The sequence below is a fragment of the Dipodomys merriami genome, unplaced genomic scaffold, assembly GCF_024711535.1.
Source record: "Dipodomys merriami isolate MVZ:Mamm:240054 unplaced genomic scaffold, mDipMer1.0.p SCAF_26, whole genome shotgun sequence".
NCBI lineage: Eukaryota > Metazoa > Chordata > Mammalia > Rodentia > Heteromyidae > Dipodomys > Dipodomys merriami.
This window is the reverse complement of record NW_027204048.1, coordinates 12,920,451-12,935,645: the sequence shown is the minus strand read 5'-3', so window position 1 is coordinate 12,935,645 and position 15,195 is coordinate 12,920,451. Positions and strand designations below refer to the sequence as shown.

The 15,195-nt window shown below is 52.2% G+C and overlaps 1 protein-coding gene and 1 long non-coding RNA gene across 5 annotated transcripts in view; both read left to right on the top strand.

Annotated features, from left to right (window-relative positions):
- The window catches only part of Apba1 (amyloid beta precursor protein binding family A member 1), a 190,529-nt gene extending 187,682 nt beyond the window's left edge, over positions 1–2,847 (top strand). For all 4 annotated transcript variants that reach the window (XM_070035707.1, XM_070035709.1, XM_070035708.1 and 1 more), the window contains 2 exons: positions 628–768; positions 1,493–2,847. In XM_070035707.1, the coding sequence (XP_069891808.1) occupies positions 628–768; positions 1,493–1,564 (213 nt within the window). In that variant the 3' untranslated portion in view covers positions 1,565–2,847. The remainder of the gene's footprint in view (positions 1–627; positions 769–1,492) is intronic.
- Positions 2,848–10,418: 7,571 nt separating this feature from the next.
- Positions 10,419–12,064, top strand: LOC138836841 (uncharacterized). Its single transcript, XR_011375081.1, has 3 exons — positions 10,419–10,552; positions 10,833–10,889; positions 11,820–12,064. It is a non-coding gene; the product is annotated as an uncharacterized lncRNA (long non-coding RNA).
- Positions 12,065–15,195: the final 3,131 nt, after the last annotated feature.

The following is a 15,195-nucleotide window of genomic DNA, read 5'->3' as shown; positions in this document are numbered from 1 at the left end:
TATATATATATATATCTGAGAATTGAGGTTCAGAAACCTGCCTGGGAAGGAAACTCCATGAGCGTTACCTCCAATAACTTACCAAAAAGCTGGAAGTGGAGCTGTGGCTCAAGTGGTAGATGGCTAGCCTTCAGCAGAAACAGAAAAATTAAACATTAAACTTTAAAAAATTAAACAGCCCAGGGCCAGTGCCCAGGCCCTAGTGTGTGCCCCAGAACAGACACACGTGTGTGTGCATGCATACACACACTCAAACCAGCCTTTGGTCATTTCTTTAAAACGAGTCAAGTGAGTTGGATTAAGGACCAACAATTGTCTCTTTGCTCCAGCCTGCACCGCCCAGGCTGATGGCCTGGAACTCTGCCACCCAGGTGACAGGCCCCCGGGGGAGATGGGACGTCATCAGAGTGCAGCCTTGAAACCTAGCAGTGCAAAGTGCGCGGGAATGAAACGGCCACGTGGGCCTCCTGCAGGGCCTGGCACTTGGGAAAGCGCCAGAGAAATCATCTTCACAGAGATGCGTGTTCTGGGAGCCGCCGGGGCCCCAGGGAGACAGCCAGCCCTCCCCCTGCGGCTCTGAGATGACATCCCGTCTGCCGTCAGTAACCTAGTGTTTGATCCTGGCAGATCTGTAGCCTCATGCGAGGAGGCATAGCGGAGAGGGGAGGCGTCCGCGTGGGACACCGGATCATCGAGATCAACGGCCAGAGCGTCGTGGCCACCCCGCACGAGAAGATCGTCCACGTCCTCTCCAACGCTGTGGGGGAGGTAGGTGGGAGGTCTGGGGCAGGGCAGGGACCAAGTATGCTGCCCCTCACGTGGGTGGCACCCGCCCCTGGCAGACCTGGCAGGAACCTCCCAGAAGCTCAAAATCCAGAAGCATCTATTTGGATCCAGTGTGAACCCCGTTAGCAGGTGGTTTGTCCAACAGCCCTTCAGTAGTGTGAAGTTGGGTCACCTTTGACCTTCTCTCCCAGGATTGTTATTTTCTCACCTTAATACTCAAGAGTTGTGTTGTTTGGCCCTGGGGCTCCTCAAGTTTTCTGCATTTTTCTCTGTTCTTCTCACCCAAATGTGCTTGGAAGACTTAAATCTCAGACTCGGGTCTTGTAACTCAGTGGTCTTCAGAGACATCTCCTTGACTCAGCCTTGCCTGAAATCCACCCTGCAGGGCTAGGGCTGCTAGGCTGTCATTCATTCCCATAATTGCCAAGAGAGTGGAGGGGGTGGGGTGGGGGAGGGGCTGGGGGGCAGGAACAAAGTCCAGAGTCATCTTCCACTGGCAGAATTCTCTGTCTCTCAAAGGACTGCATTTGGATGAGAGCTCAGTCTTCCCTGGCTTTCCTTGTCACCTCAGATGGATTGGGAAAGCCTGCAGCTTCCATTCCTAGAGGCCACCCTGGAAGCCTGGGGGGGGTGATCATGGAAGTCCCCTGCTTGGGGTCCCCCCAGCCAGGGCCTCCTGCTAACCCAGCCGTCTGCCCCCGCTCAGATCCACATGAAGACGATGCCAGCGGCCATGTACAGACTGCTGACGGCCCAGGAGCAGCCCGTGTACATCTGAGCGGCCCTGGCGATGCGTGCATGGAGGACTGGCCTCACTGTGGTTGTGTTTCTCGTGCTGCATCCGTGTGTCCACTGAGACATTTCCCTCTCACTCCCAGCGTCCGGTCGTAACACAGGAAGAGAAGAATCCACAAGGACCTCTTGGCTCTCTGTCTCGCTCCGTTTTGTTCTCCCTCCTCCCCCCCTCTTTCCCCCCAGGGAAGTCGGCGATGTGCTCCAAACCAGCATCCACCCGCTCTGTCCAGGCGTGTTGTGGAAGTCCTTCGGGAGCCCCAAGGTGGCTGTCACCGAGGGGAAAGGCAGGACTCTCAGACACTGCCCCTCCAGAAGGAACTCCCGGTGGCCACGCTCCCCCCTGGTTCGATGGGACGCAGTGGCGAGGGCTCTGTCTGCGCTTCCCACCGTGGAGTTGGGATGCTTTGAGTTTCTGAGCCAGCCTCTTCCGTAGCTGGCATTCACATCCAGGCCTTCCCACCAAGGATCAAGGGGGAAGTGACAGCTGCGGGCAGGGCAGGTCACCTGGCCTCAGATCCGCTCTGCCCAGTTGCTCCACGGCTACCAGTCAGGAGATAACCACGGCAGCCTCTGCTTGCCTCTGTAGGACGTCTGAGGGTTCCCTTCACCCCTCCCCCACCACCAGTGAGGTCAACTGAGTTCACAGCACCTCTCTGGGAGCCCCCTTTCCCTGATGGAAGATCAGGCATGCTGGACGAAGCCTCATCCCGAGAAAGAGGCCCTCTCTAGCCGGAGCCTGCCTCTCCCCCGTGTCTCCTTGACTTCAGAGTGTCCTGTGAACCTCCCCTGGGTCCCCACCCACCCCACGCGGGCACAGACCGGGGACTCTCAGGTGGCTGAACCCATTTTCTAGAAAACAGCGATGGGAGAGTCTTGTGTGAAGGTTCCTGGCCCACAAGAAGCCAATTTCATGCTCAGTCAGGGTCAAAGGGCAGGATGTGTGGTATCTGACAGGCCAGATCAGTTCTTAAGTCACAACCTTAGGGGGACTGTAGCGTCCTCGGGTTATGCCTACGAATCCCCATGTGTGTTGTGGAAGCGTCATCTTCCGGGTCTTGTCAGCTGACGTGCAGCGTCTTCTGTTTATGGATGGTGATGTCTCCGTCCAGCGCCGATGTTTTAGGAATACTGTTCCCAGCCCGTCTTTACTTATTCTTGGTCCAAAGAGCATTTTGTTTCTATGTGAGGTCTGGTTTGGTTGTTGTTTTGCTTGGTTTTGTTTCATTGACGACCTCAGTAGGGACAGGGGAAGAAAAAAAAAACAAATATATTTTGTAATATTAATATAAATCCCTGTTTTCTACATCTGGGATGTTTATGTTGCATTTGGGGAACTAGGAGTTGAGTGAGCAAAAGTTTAGGATGGAGAGAGAGAAAGAGAGAGAGCGTGGAGAGACTAGGGGAGGGAGAAAAGTGACTATGATACACTCAGGCCCTGCCCTGGGGGCCTCCACGCCCCACCCCTTCCTCCGGAAGTGGAGCCAGCCAGATGCTCGAACCAACGGCTGAACTCTCTGTTTCACTGTAAGCCAGAAAGCTCCTGTGAACAGAGAGGCTGTTGCTATCTGCCCACGTGTCCTTTCTGGCAAGGGACTGAGAGTTACGTGGGGCGAGGGCAGAAGGGGGCTGTGATGGGTGGGATGGAACCCCCCGGTCTGCTTGAAAGATGCTGCACACAAAACTGTGGCTGCTCACCCCAAGACCAACCAAGCACAAATGTGAGGGCCAGGAGCTCTGGGGGAGGCCATGTTCACCCTGGCTATTCAGACGGCTGGGGCTCCTGCCATCTGCTCACACGTGGCACTTGGACAGGAGTTTAGGCTAGACAGCAGAGGGACCCCAGTTGGCCAGGAGAGAGGAGTTCCACATGCAAACCCTTAATTTATCCCCCAAATTCTTCATGAAGTAGCTTTACCCCCCCGCCCCCAGAAGGAAGGAGAGAGAAAGCGCATTCTCTTCCTATTGTGCAAATTCCTGGAAAACTCTTTCAAAAGGTGCTGAAAAGCCAACTTGGTGAGCTCTGGAGGGCCTGGCATGTTCACGGACAAGTACCATTTTACACGAGTCCTTTGGGGTTTGATCCTCAGCTCGCTGGGCCTGAGAGTTGGGACTGTCCATTGATGTCAGTCACTCCTTGTCTGAAAGTCCCCAGAGACCTGGTCCTACTACCCCTGTCCTCTGCCCCCCCCCCCCAGCCCCTCTGTATAGTCCTATATGTAAATACCTCCACACCGATGTACAGAACAGCCTTTTCCCCAGACCACCCGGCACGGAGCCCACACTGGCTGCCCAGCTTGGGGGACGGGCTTTTCCCAGTCCATCCACGTGACACCAGAACCCAGCCTCCCCTCTGCCTCCTCCAGGGGGAGCACTTCAGGGAGCCGTAGTCCTCGGGTTCACCAAAGGAGCCCCGTCCCCTCCCTCCAAAGACCAGTGCCCGGAGCCCACCGCACAAGAACACCTTCCCTCTGCAGATCAGCCTCCTGGACGTGCAGCACAACACGGGGCCATGCACACGGGTTCATTTTCTGAATCTCGCCCATCAACACAGGCCTTCAGGGAGTCTAGAGTAACCTACTACCTCCCCCATTGTGCCCCATTCTGCACCCCCATGACACACCCACCCAGCAAGCCCTCCTTCCGTCTCCGGTCTCCACCCAGCGGTGTAGCCACGATCAATGTTTACAAGCCAGGGCCAGCCTCCTTGCTGATGCGTTAACTCGCCTTCACCAGGCCCCCTGTGGGTTTTGAGTTTCACCTCTGTCTGCTCCTTCCCTGGCTGGTGGGGGGGTGGGGGGGGCGGGGGGGAGAGGAGACTTCTGTCCACCTGAGCACACCACTCTTTGGTTTTTTCTTTCTCCCCCCCACCCTCAAGGCAGCGTGTGAGGACCGTGTGGAAATGAAATCTCTTGTACATAACTTAGCACAGCACCTAGAGTCTGAACTTGTTCGAAGCCTTCTGTAAAGCGCTAGAGCTTCTTGTAAAAGCGTCGGGAGAAGTTAGAGTATTGTATTTGTAACAATATCGTTCTTTGTATACACAGAACTCGAGGATCTCTATTCTATAAATATAAATAAAATATATAAATAAAAATATATCTACACGTGAGCCTGCAGTGTGGACACCGCACACACCCACTGAATGTAACCCTCTGACCACAGTCTGGTCACCGGTCCTGACCCTCCCTCCCTCCCTCCCCTCCCCCCAGCTCCCCACCATGGCCCCTGTCGTCTGGAGTGGGGTTGTGATGTATTTCATGTGCTAGCTCCTTATTTAACGGAACGCTAATGTCTGTATAAGAGTTGCTGCAACAATAAACGAGAACTTCACTTCTTGGCCCTGGCTGAGCGGTGTTATTGTCTCAGGACCCCCTGAGACACAGGACCCCCCCCCATGTGGTTGGCTCTTTCTCCTCGGGAACCGTCCTTGGGAACCGGGTATTTCTTTTGGGACCCTGACTTGGTTTTGGACCCACAAGCTCTGCTCTCCTGTTCGTCGCTGATAGTCCAATCGTGCCCTGGGAGAAGGAACCTTCTGGAGTCTGTGTTGTGTATCTTCAGTAGTGGAATTCATTCTCATCCTCCAGAAAGTTCTAAAGGGGAAATGGCCTTTAAAAAAGGGGGGGCTAAGTAGGAGGCTAGTAGGAAACATTGCCCAGGGGGACCTATCTGAAGGTTCTATAAGAAAGTTCTGGAAGGCTTTCACCTGGTGCTCTTCACAATTATACTTCTGCTCCCAGAAGCATGCTTGGGGTTGGGGGGCAGGGAGAGGAACACCTTGTTTCTAAAGCAAAATGTGGATGCTTCCACTTGGTGGGAAATGGAATTCACTGCAGGCCTTAGACTTGGAACATAGTGCCAGAAAGGGCTCCATGACCCCGACCGCCCTTCCTCGTCCATGGCCCTTAGCCTGGTGGCTAAGGGAATACCTCTCCATCAGTCTTGCAACCTCGGGCATAGCACGGAGCAAGAAGGAAGCACAGGACTTCGCCTTGGACTTGAAGGCTGGGCAGCTGAACTTTAACCCTGTGGATGCCCGCCACCCTTGTCCCCAGGCCAAGGCCCTCAGGTAGAGGCCCTGGGCCCACCCCCATGCCAGGCAGAGCCCTGCCACCCCGCTGGGACAGCCTGGAGGTCCAGCTTCACCTCCTCCAGCTCTGGGTAGCAGTCTCAGGCGGCTGGTGTACCACGTCACAGGCATTTGGATTTGGTCCTGCTACTACTTTGCGTTGGTCTTGATGGGCTCCGGGTATGACCCAACATAGTGACACTGGTGACCACAGTGCTTCCCACCTGCCCCTCCCTCAGTCCCAAGCAGCCCCTGTGGAAAGAGTCATTGTCTGCTAGGGAGAAAGGAGTGTTCGACATAAATCATGACCTAGGGGACTAGGGCTGGATCCCAGAACGGGGCAGAATCCTGAAGCACCTGGCCCTAGACTGCTAACTGGGCCTGGCCAAGAACAAAGCAGAGGATGGTGGGGATAGAGCACTCTTTCCAGGCACTTCCCTCATCCATCCTGAACAACACATGCTTGGGGCGCCATCTAGTGCTAAAATAGCGATATCACACCACAACGCAGACTCAGTGAACCTAGGTTTAGAGTGCCATCTATTGCTGAAATAATGTCAGTGACATTCCCTCCCTCCCACCTCCCCCCAAGTCCCAGAAGAGAGCAGCCTGTTTATTTTCCATTAAGGAATATAATAATAATAATTATAATGATGATGATGATGATGATGATGATGATGATGATGGGAGTTTGTCAAACTGAAAGATATGAAGGAGTAAGAAGGAAACAAAAAATACATATCTTCACTGTTAAGAAGCCAGGTGCAGGTGACTCATGCCTGTAATCCTAGCTACTCAGGAGGCTGAGATCTGAGGATTACAGTTTGAAGCAAGCCCAGGCAGGAAAGTTCATGAGACTCTTATTTCCAATTTATCACAGAAAAAGCTGGAAGTGGTGCTGTAGCTCAAGTAATAGAGTGCTAACCTTGAGCAAAAGGAGCTTAGGGACAATACCCAAGCCCAGAGTTCCAGGCCTAGGACCAGAAGAAGAAGGAGAAGAAGAAGGAGGAGGAGGAGGAGGAGGAGGAGGAGGAGGAGGAGGAGGAGGAAGAGGAGGAGGGGGAGGAGGAGGAGGAAGAGGAGGAGGGGGAGGAGGAGGAGGGGGAGGGGGAGGAGGAGGAGGAGGGAAAGAAAAAGAAAGAAAGAAAGAAAGAAAGAAGGAGGAGGAAGGAGGAAGAGGAAGGAGGAGGAGGAGGAGGAGGAGGAGGAGGAGGAGGAGGAGGAGGAGGAGGAGGAAGAAGAAGAAGAAGAAGAAGAAGAAGAAGAAGAAGAAGAAGAAGAAGAAGAAGAAGAAGAAGAAGAAGAACCACATATATTTTTAGTTGGAAGGCCAAAAACTATTATAAATATTGACTAATGTGTTTAGAGATAGACAATGTATGAAGATTTTAAACGGAACATCAGAAATTCAGAATGTGTGGAGAGACAGAGTACACACACAGAGGCGTTATCAACCTTGTTCCTTTTTCCTCCCTTTTCCTCCCTTTGCAGTCAATGTCAAGGTGCCACCATTTCAAAATAGCTTGTTATCCTCAACAGATGCTTTTTCTAAGCCTCCTGGTAAATACAAAGCTTCCTGTTGGTCAGTCCTTGTCAACCTGGAGGTCGGTCGGCTAAGGCCACTAATGGTGGGCCAATCCTCTTTTGTCGCCGGTCTTTATGAAGAACAAACACCTAATAGCAAAGGTCCCTGCTGCATGCCACCCCCTCCTCCAGGCTGGAGGCCTGTGGGTACCATGGCAGTCAGACCCAGACACCCCCTCCCCAGAGACCAGAGGCCACGCCCATGCTGCTCCAGACAGCACAGTTATTAATGTACCTGAGCTGCCTCTTTCCCCTCTTCTGATAGTCTGAGGACTTCTGGTTCATTATTGGGTTCAAACAAGGGCTTTGCTACCTGTTCTGGCTGTGTGATGTGAGCCAGTTACCCAACCAGGCCAAACCGGTATTCCTTTATCTCCAAAGCAGAGCGCTGTGGTTCTGACCATTGGGGCCCGCCCTGGCAGAACTCTGCACTTCCTTGTGCATACCATGCGATAAGGCAACAGAACTGGTCCCAGAAGAGAGGCATTATGGGATCCTCCGAGGAAGGGAGATCTTGGTGGAATCCCACACAGGTGTTGGGGCCTGGGCTGCGAGGGGACCTGGTGGGGGGATCCACCAGCATCTGGTGGGAACGTCCCTGAGTCAGTGTAAACGCAAGAAGATTCTTTCCTGCAGTTCCCTCCCTGCTCCAGCTCAAAGGAGGGCTGGCCACAGAGAAGGAGTGACACTTAAGAGGCATGGAGCATTGGCCTCCATGCACTGTGGGTCTCTGTTCACCTAGATGAATATGGGGGTTCCTGCTCTGCCCGGAAGTCAGCAACTCTACCAGAACTTCTTTGGGCTCTCCAGTCTTCAGCCAGGTTGTGAGGCCAGCCAGCCCCTCCCGTCACTGTGAGGCAGAGGGGGTGACAGATCCCCCCCACCCTTCTCTCCCCCCCTCCCGCTCTGTCCTCACACCTCAGGCCTTCCCTCTCAAGAAAGTCAGAGCCTGGGCCTCATCCTCAGCGCCAGCCTCCGCGACCGCGGACACTTCCTTCATCCCAGGTAGAGTGCTCACACCCAGACGCCCGGGAAGGGGCACAGTGAGCAGACAGCTCAGCCTGGCCTTGCACCTGCGCAGGTCCTCAGAGCAACTGACTCCATCCTGCTCACCTCACGGACAAGCAGAGACTTGATCCAAGGAAGCGAGATGACTGAGTCAAATCCAGATGCCTCTGCTCCTCAGGGTTGAGGACTGGACTCTCAGCCTCCAGAGGAAGTGTCAAAGTCACTCCACAGTGAAAAGACAAAGGGAAAGAGACTGATCTCTCTAGGAATCAGACCCTGAGTTCTCCACCGATCACAACTCGAACTTGGGGTGACACTGCCTCCTCCATGGATGACTCCAGGACTCCTGAAGGCCACGGAGCTTGAGCTAATCATCACAGCTCTTGATGGTGGCCTGGGGGCCAGCCTGGGCCCTGGTGTGGGATATCTCTAGCCCAGGTGGGCCAGAGCAAGCTCTAAGTCACCGACAAGAACCCACGATTATATTTTCAGGAGTTTTCTTGTAGAACATGACCATTGATTAAACCCTACATGGTGACTCACGCCTGTAATCCTAACTACTCAGGAGGCTGAGATCTGAGGATCACCGTTCAAAGCCATCCTGGGGTAGAAAGTCCATGAGACTCTTATTTTCAATTAAGCAACCCCCTCTGTCCCCCAAAAAGCCAGAAGTGGAGCTGTGGCCCAAGTGGTAGATGCTAGCCTGGGGGGGGGAACAAAATGCTCACAGACAGTACCAGGACCCTGAGTTCAAGCACCAGAACCGGAACAAACCGAACAAAGGAAGGTAGGACATTATCCACAAAGGAAATGTACTCAGGACCCAACCTGGTGCTGACAATGAACCATGTACGTCAGGAAAGGGTTAAATCCCACCTGCCCAGGCCTCTCCCGTCCCCGCCCCGACCGCGGGGGCCGACGTGGCGCTCTACCGCCACCTGGTGGCCATCCGCAGGCTGCAGCGCCGCCGTCTTAAGAGAAACTCGGAGGCCTGCGATGGTTCGGGGTCTCCATCGTCCTCATCCCCCTTGGCAAACCCAGAGTCGCCTGCTGTTCCCTTGGCTTATCATCTACAGAGGGTGAGGATGGAGCCTGGAATCAAGCCTTGGAAGCCTCGCCGTCTCCATTCACCTCCTTGATCCAGGGCTGGGTCCTAGGGGAGGGGTGCGGGTCCGATTCTGGGCATGCGCAGAGTCCCCGAGCTCCAGGGTCCGGGCAGGAGCCAGGCCATGGGTGAGAGGGAAGGGGAGACGATCCGCCTTGTGGCTGGGTCTAAGGTGGGATCCGGGGCCCACACCACGATTGCCCTTCCCCCGCCCCCCCAGTCCCACCCTGCAGAGCCAAGCCCATGAGAGCCTAAGGCCTCCAGCCCGCGCCCTGGGGGGACAGTGCTCATCCACACAGCGTCCAGCCCGGGGAGGACAATCTCAGGAGAGACCCTTAGCCAAAGACCCGCAGCAGAGCTGGTCCCGGACGCCTGGATCACTTTAGGTCAGGGATCGATGGGACTGCAGGCATTGTCTGGTCCCCCACAGTTGGTGCCATCTTTCCAGGTGGCTTCAACTCAGTGACCGCCCAGAGAGATGTGGGAAGCACCAGGCTGGGCCTGTCCGCAGGGTGAGAAGCACAGGGCCTTCCTGTTTAGAGTAGGCCGGATGTAAGCTGTCTCTTCCTTGCTATAACCAAATGCCACCGAAGGAGTTATTTATAAAGAATAAAGGTTTGTGCCTGGTGTCAATGGCTCACACCTGTAATCTGAGCTACTCAGGAGGCTGAGATCTGAGGATCACGGTTTAAAGCCAACCCAGGCAGCAAAGTCTGGGAGACTCTGATCTCCAATAAACCACCAGAAAACCAGAAGTGGTGCTGTGGCTCAAGTGGTAGAGCACTCGCCTTGAGCTGAAGAGCTGAGGGATAGTGAGTTTAAGTCCCAGGACTGGCAGAAAAAATAAAATAAAGGTTTAGTTCGTGCCTGGGTCTGAAGTTCAAGGTTGAGAAACCACATTTGGTGAGGATCATGGCGCTGGGGGGGCCCCCGCAGCACAGGGCATTACTGCTGGTTCAGGACTTTCTCTCTCTTCTTCCAAAGCTACAACTGCAGCCTGGAGGCCCCACACTCATTTCAAACATCAGAGATTTGAGTCTCCAACCTCATACACCGCCCTGCCGAGTTTGGGTGTGGACACTCAAATCAGAGACTGCACCATCTCTGTGATCTGAAGTATATTACTTCCAAAACATCTTTTAATCATTTCCAAAGACTAATTCATCGATCATACAACAGCAAGGTCTGTGGTGAAGATCACTGAGGTAAGTTCTGCTAGTTGTCTGGCACAAGGTTTGTACATCATTGTAGTTTGTTCTCTTTCTTGCTCCTAGCATTGCGGGGGGCGGGGGGTCTTCCTCACTGCTGTCTCTCTCAACAATCCCCAAATTCTGGTGTCCTTGCACAGAGGCGGATGTGAGCAGGAACTGAGCACTTGAATCACTTGAATTGCACTGGTTTTACCATAGTAAGAAACGTGTCTCCCTTTCAGAGCCCTGTGGCTAATTCCATATTTCTGACTTTATATTCTTTTTCTCCAAAAAGGGGTCTCTTATCATAATGAAGATACCTCAGGGTCTGTAGAAGACAATTCAAGCAATGGTAAGAAAAACCATACACCAAATACTTCCCTCGGTGAAAAGAAAGTGAGATGAAATGGGTTATATGTAATAGTCTACATTACAAGGAGGGGGAATCATGATTATCTCCATACATGTTGAGAAGGGTATTAATTTAATGCCTATTTCAATTTGAAAAACAAAAAACAAAAAAACAAGAGCCATCTGGGCACTGGTTCCTCACACTTATAATCCTAGCTACTCAGGAGGCTGAGACATGTGGATCATAGTTTAAACCCAGCCCAGGCAGACAAATTCAAGAGACTCTTAATCTCCAATTAAGCACCAAAAAAGGAAAAAAGCCGGAAGTGGCTCAAGAGGCAGAATACCAGCCTTAGGTGAAAAAGCCAAGAAAAGCTCATGGTATAAGCCCTAAAGTTGACAGAGAAGACAGACAGACAGACAGAGAGGGAGGAGAGAGGAAGGTGAGGGAAGGAGGGAGAGGGAGGAAGAGAGAGAGGAAGGGAGAGAGAGAGCACATAGGAACTGAAGACAGTATCTTTGCACGATAAAGTAACTATACCATTGATTTAAAGCTAATATTTTTATTGAGTGGGGGGGGTCAAGAAAAGGTAATGACATCCTCTACCTCTACTACTCTTCTACATTGCACTAGAGATGTCAGCCAATGTAATAAGACAAAAGAAAGCAAACAGAGTCATAAGAACTGACGAAACAATTGTCCAGAGGACTGGGAAGATGACTTGGCCTAAGTTCACAGATAGCCCTTGAAGCACTCACCATAAACACTAGTCATTATGGCTCTGAGTCCTGACATGATACAACTCCTTTAATTCCTTATGAATGTCTGCAATGTGCCTCTTTCACCTTCCCATAGTCAGAATCCACAGGAGAATGAAGAGTCGGCTGTGACAGAAGTAGAAGATGCACACTAAGCTGCTGCTCTTTGCAGGTCACGGGACCTTCAGCCAACCAGGGCTCCCTGTCCGATTCTGTGTGTCTGATGACTGGTGGACACCTGCTTGCTTCTCCACGCGGCCATGCATAGAGACAGAGAGAGCAGCAGCTTCGTGACAGAGCAGAATAATTCCAGCAGGTTTCCTCGCTGGGAATTCCCTTCTTCCATACGTCTCCCTGCCTCTGCACAGTACTCCTTTTGGATCCGAATTTACTCATTGTCTTTAAAAGACACCAGAAAAAAACTCCCACAGAGCCAAGAGCTCCAGCCACTTGGCAAGCGAGGAGCAATGATTCATCCAGAATTTTGGCTCTTAGAATTTTTTTTTGGTCAAGGTTCAATACCAGAAAGCTTGCCAAGCTGCTGGAATAAGAAGAGCATATTTCTGGGAAGTGACAAGCCCAAGGCAAGAGAAAATGTACTCAGAAAGTGACCAGGTCAGAGATCACAAGGTTCCTGGTCTCATCAGAGAAATCATTCAATTGAGAGACACACAGGATACCTCAGCAGGCCCAGGTGTATTAACACAAAGCTAAGGGAAAATACACTCTCAGTGGTTCACACCTGTCATCCTACCTGCTCAGGAGGCTGGAATCTAAGGCTCTCAGGTGGAAGCCATCCTGAGCAGGAAGTCTGTGAGACTCTTCTCTCCAATTAACAACCAGAAAACCAGAAGTGGAGCTGTGGCTCAAAGTGGTAGAGTAATCGCCTTGAGCAAAACAAAAGCCCAGTGCCCAGGCCCTTAGTTGACACCCCCCCTTCACACACACACACACACACACAGCACCCTTAAGTGGGGCCAGTGGGCAGGCTCAAGAATGAGAGCTGAGGGTCCCAAGACCTCAGGTTTTTACTGGGGTTTGTGGACATGGAGGTGGGCATTGCTGGAAACTAGATTATGGGTCATTCATTAACTTCTGAAGACAGTTCTGGTCACAGTACTGCGTTGTTCACTCCTTCCACACGGTGGGTGGGGGAGTTTTGGGTCAGGTGCAGGCTTTCCATTTTCCAAGGGGTCCAAACCATCACAACACTACTCTTTGTCACAAATCCTTCTTCCCATTCCAGGGGGACAAGATGGCTTTTCCTTAAGAGTTCCTGGGAGTGGGCTGCATGCTGCCCCAAGCCCGGGTCTCTAGCCCAGGACCTTTCTCATCAACTCGGGGATGAGGGATCTCATCCCCTTGGATGGATGGCCTTCGGCTGAGTCAGGACTAGCCTCTGGTCTCCAGCTTCTCCAGCATTAGGCCTGGGAGCTGTTCAGCAGCCACCAAGAGGAAGACGGGCTTTGCGTTTATTACTTGCTCGGGTGTTTTGAGTATGTCTCCTTCTGGCTCAGTGTTCTCTCTCTCCAGCACCCGGCCCACTGCCCAGAATTCCTTGGCTCCATAAATACCTGTTGAGTGAACTCGTGAGGGGTATGGAAGAAGTGGAGTGTGTGTTTGGGCCCCGGGGCCTGGCTGCCTTGCAGAGGCTCCGGGAAGGCCTGCCTGTACACAAAGATGGTCTTGTTGGAGATGGGCTTCCTGGATTCCTGACCATCGGAGACTGCCAGTTCCCCCAGATCCTGTGGGATTCTGGGAAGAGCAGCCTCCTGGCCAGGTTCCAGAGGGGAGCCCCCCTGCCCACCCGCTCCCTCCCAGGCCTCATCACTGTCCTGGGCCCTGACTCAGAGGAAACTGAGAGACTGGGTCCCAAACCAGTGGGCCAGAGCCTAGATAAGCTTAGGGGGAAATGAGGAAAAGAAGTCAACCTCAGCAGAGTACTTGTATAAGTAATGAATCAAGTCATTTTCCAAAGGGATTGAATGATTTCATAAGAGTTATCAAAAGAGGAAGAGGAGGAGGAGCTATTAAAAGAGGAAGAACTTTTTCTTTCTCTTCTTGTCCAAGACTGGGCCACGAATTCAGTATTTGACTCTTTTGATCACTGGCCGGTGCCCTACCGACTGAGCCGCGCCTCCAGCCCCCAAGGAGGAACTTGAAATACATACATACATTCAGAGATGGCAAAGAATCAATGGTTTCCAAGAACGTCTGAGAGGGAGAGACATACAGTGGCCACTAAGAGGGACTGATTGATTTGCTTGCTTGTTTGTTTAGCTTTTTTTGTTTAGAGATAGGATCTTACTATATAATCCAAGCTGGGCCTTACATTTAAAAGCCGTACACTAAAAAGCTCATGCCTGTCATTCTAACTACTCAGGAGGCTGAGATCTGAAGATCAGTGTTCAAAACCATCCTGGGCAGGAAAGTCCATGAGACTCTTATCTCCAACTAACCACCAAAAAGCCAGAAGTAGAGCTGTGGCTCAAGAGGAAGAGTACTAGCCTTGAACACAAAAGCTCAGAGACAGCAAGTGCCCTGGCCTTAAGTTCAAGCCCCAGGACCAGCACAAGGAAAAAAACAAGCTTCTTGTATCTACCTCCTGAGTGCTGGGATTACAGGCATGCTCTAGAGGGGTTTGTTTTTTTGTCGGTCATGGGGTTTGAACTCTGGGCCTGGGCGTTGTCCCTAGCTCAACACTAGCACTCAACCACTTAAGCCACAGCGCCACTTCCAGTTTTCTGGTGGATTATTGGAGAGTCTCACAGACTTTCCTCCCAGGCTGGCTTTGAACCATGATCCTCAGATCTCAGCCTCCTGAGTAGCTAGGATTACAGGCATGAGCCACTGGAACCCAGCATATACAGAGACAGTTTTGAGGACAAGGAATCTAGCTTGTGTGACATGATCATGGTAAATAGATGTTATTATACACTCATCCACACCCACAGCACACACCAGGGTAAATGTTAACACGTACCATGGGGTGTATCAAGGGGTCCATGTAGGTGTAGCAATGGTGACAAATGTCCCACTGTCCTGGGGAATGCTGTTATAGAGTCTAAACGTGTAGACAGCAGAAGACACCCTGGGAAATCTCTGTACCTTCCTCTCCATTTTCCTATAAACCTAAAACTGCCCTAAAAAAGAAAATCTATTTTTACAAAGAAGGAGGCTGCATTGAATGGTAGCACTTTGTGATTCTTCATTATTTTTCTGCTCAGGGAATGTATTATACTTTACAATAGGTTTCGGTCAATGACAGATGGAGGTCAAAGACCTATTTCTGTATCCCAAACATCCTGTGACGCTTTGACCCGGGTGTGTGGCCCCGGGCTGGGTGTGATGGGGCTGGAGCCGCTGCTCGGCTCTTTGTGCGGGTTGAGTTTCAGCAGACGCCTGGTCCTTCTGGTAAGCATGCGCAGTTGGGCACCGCCTCCTCCCTGCCAACCTCACACCTGAGGGGACATTACAAGGAAAGCAGGCCCCAGGGCCACTCTGCCAGGCCCGTTCGCAGGGGACAGGACGCAAAGCCACGAGCTTGG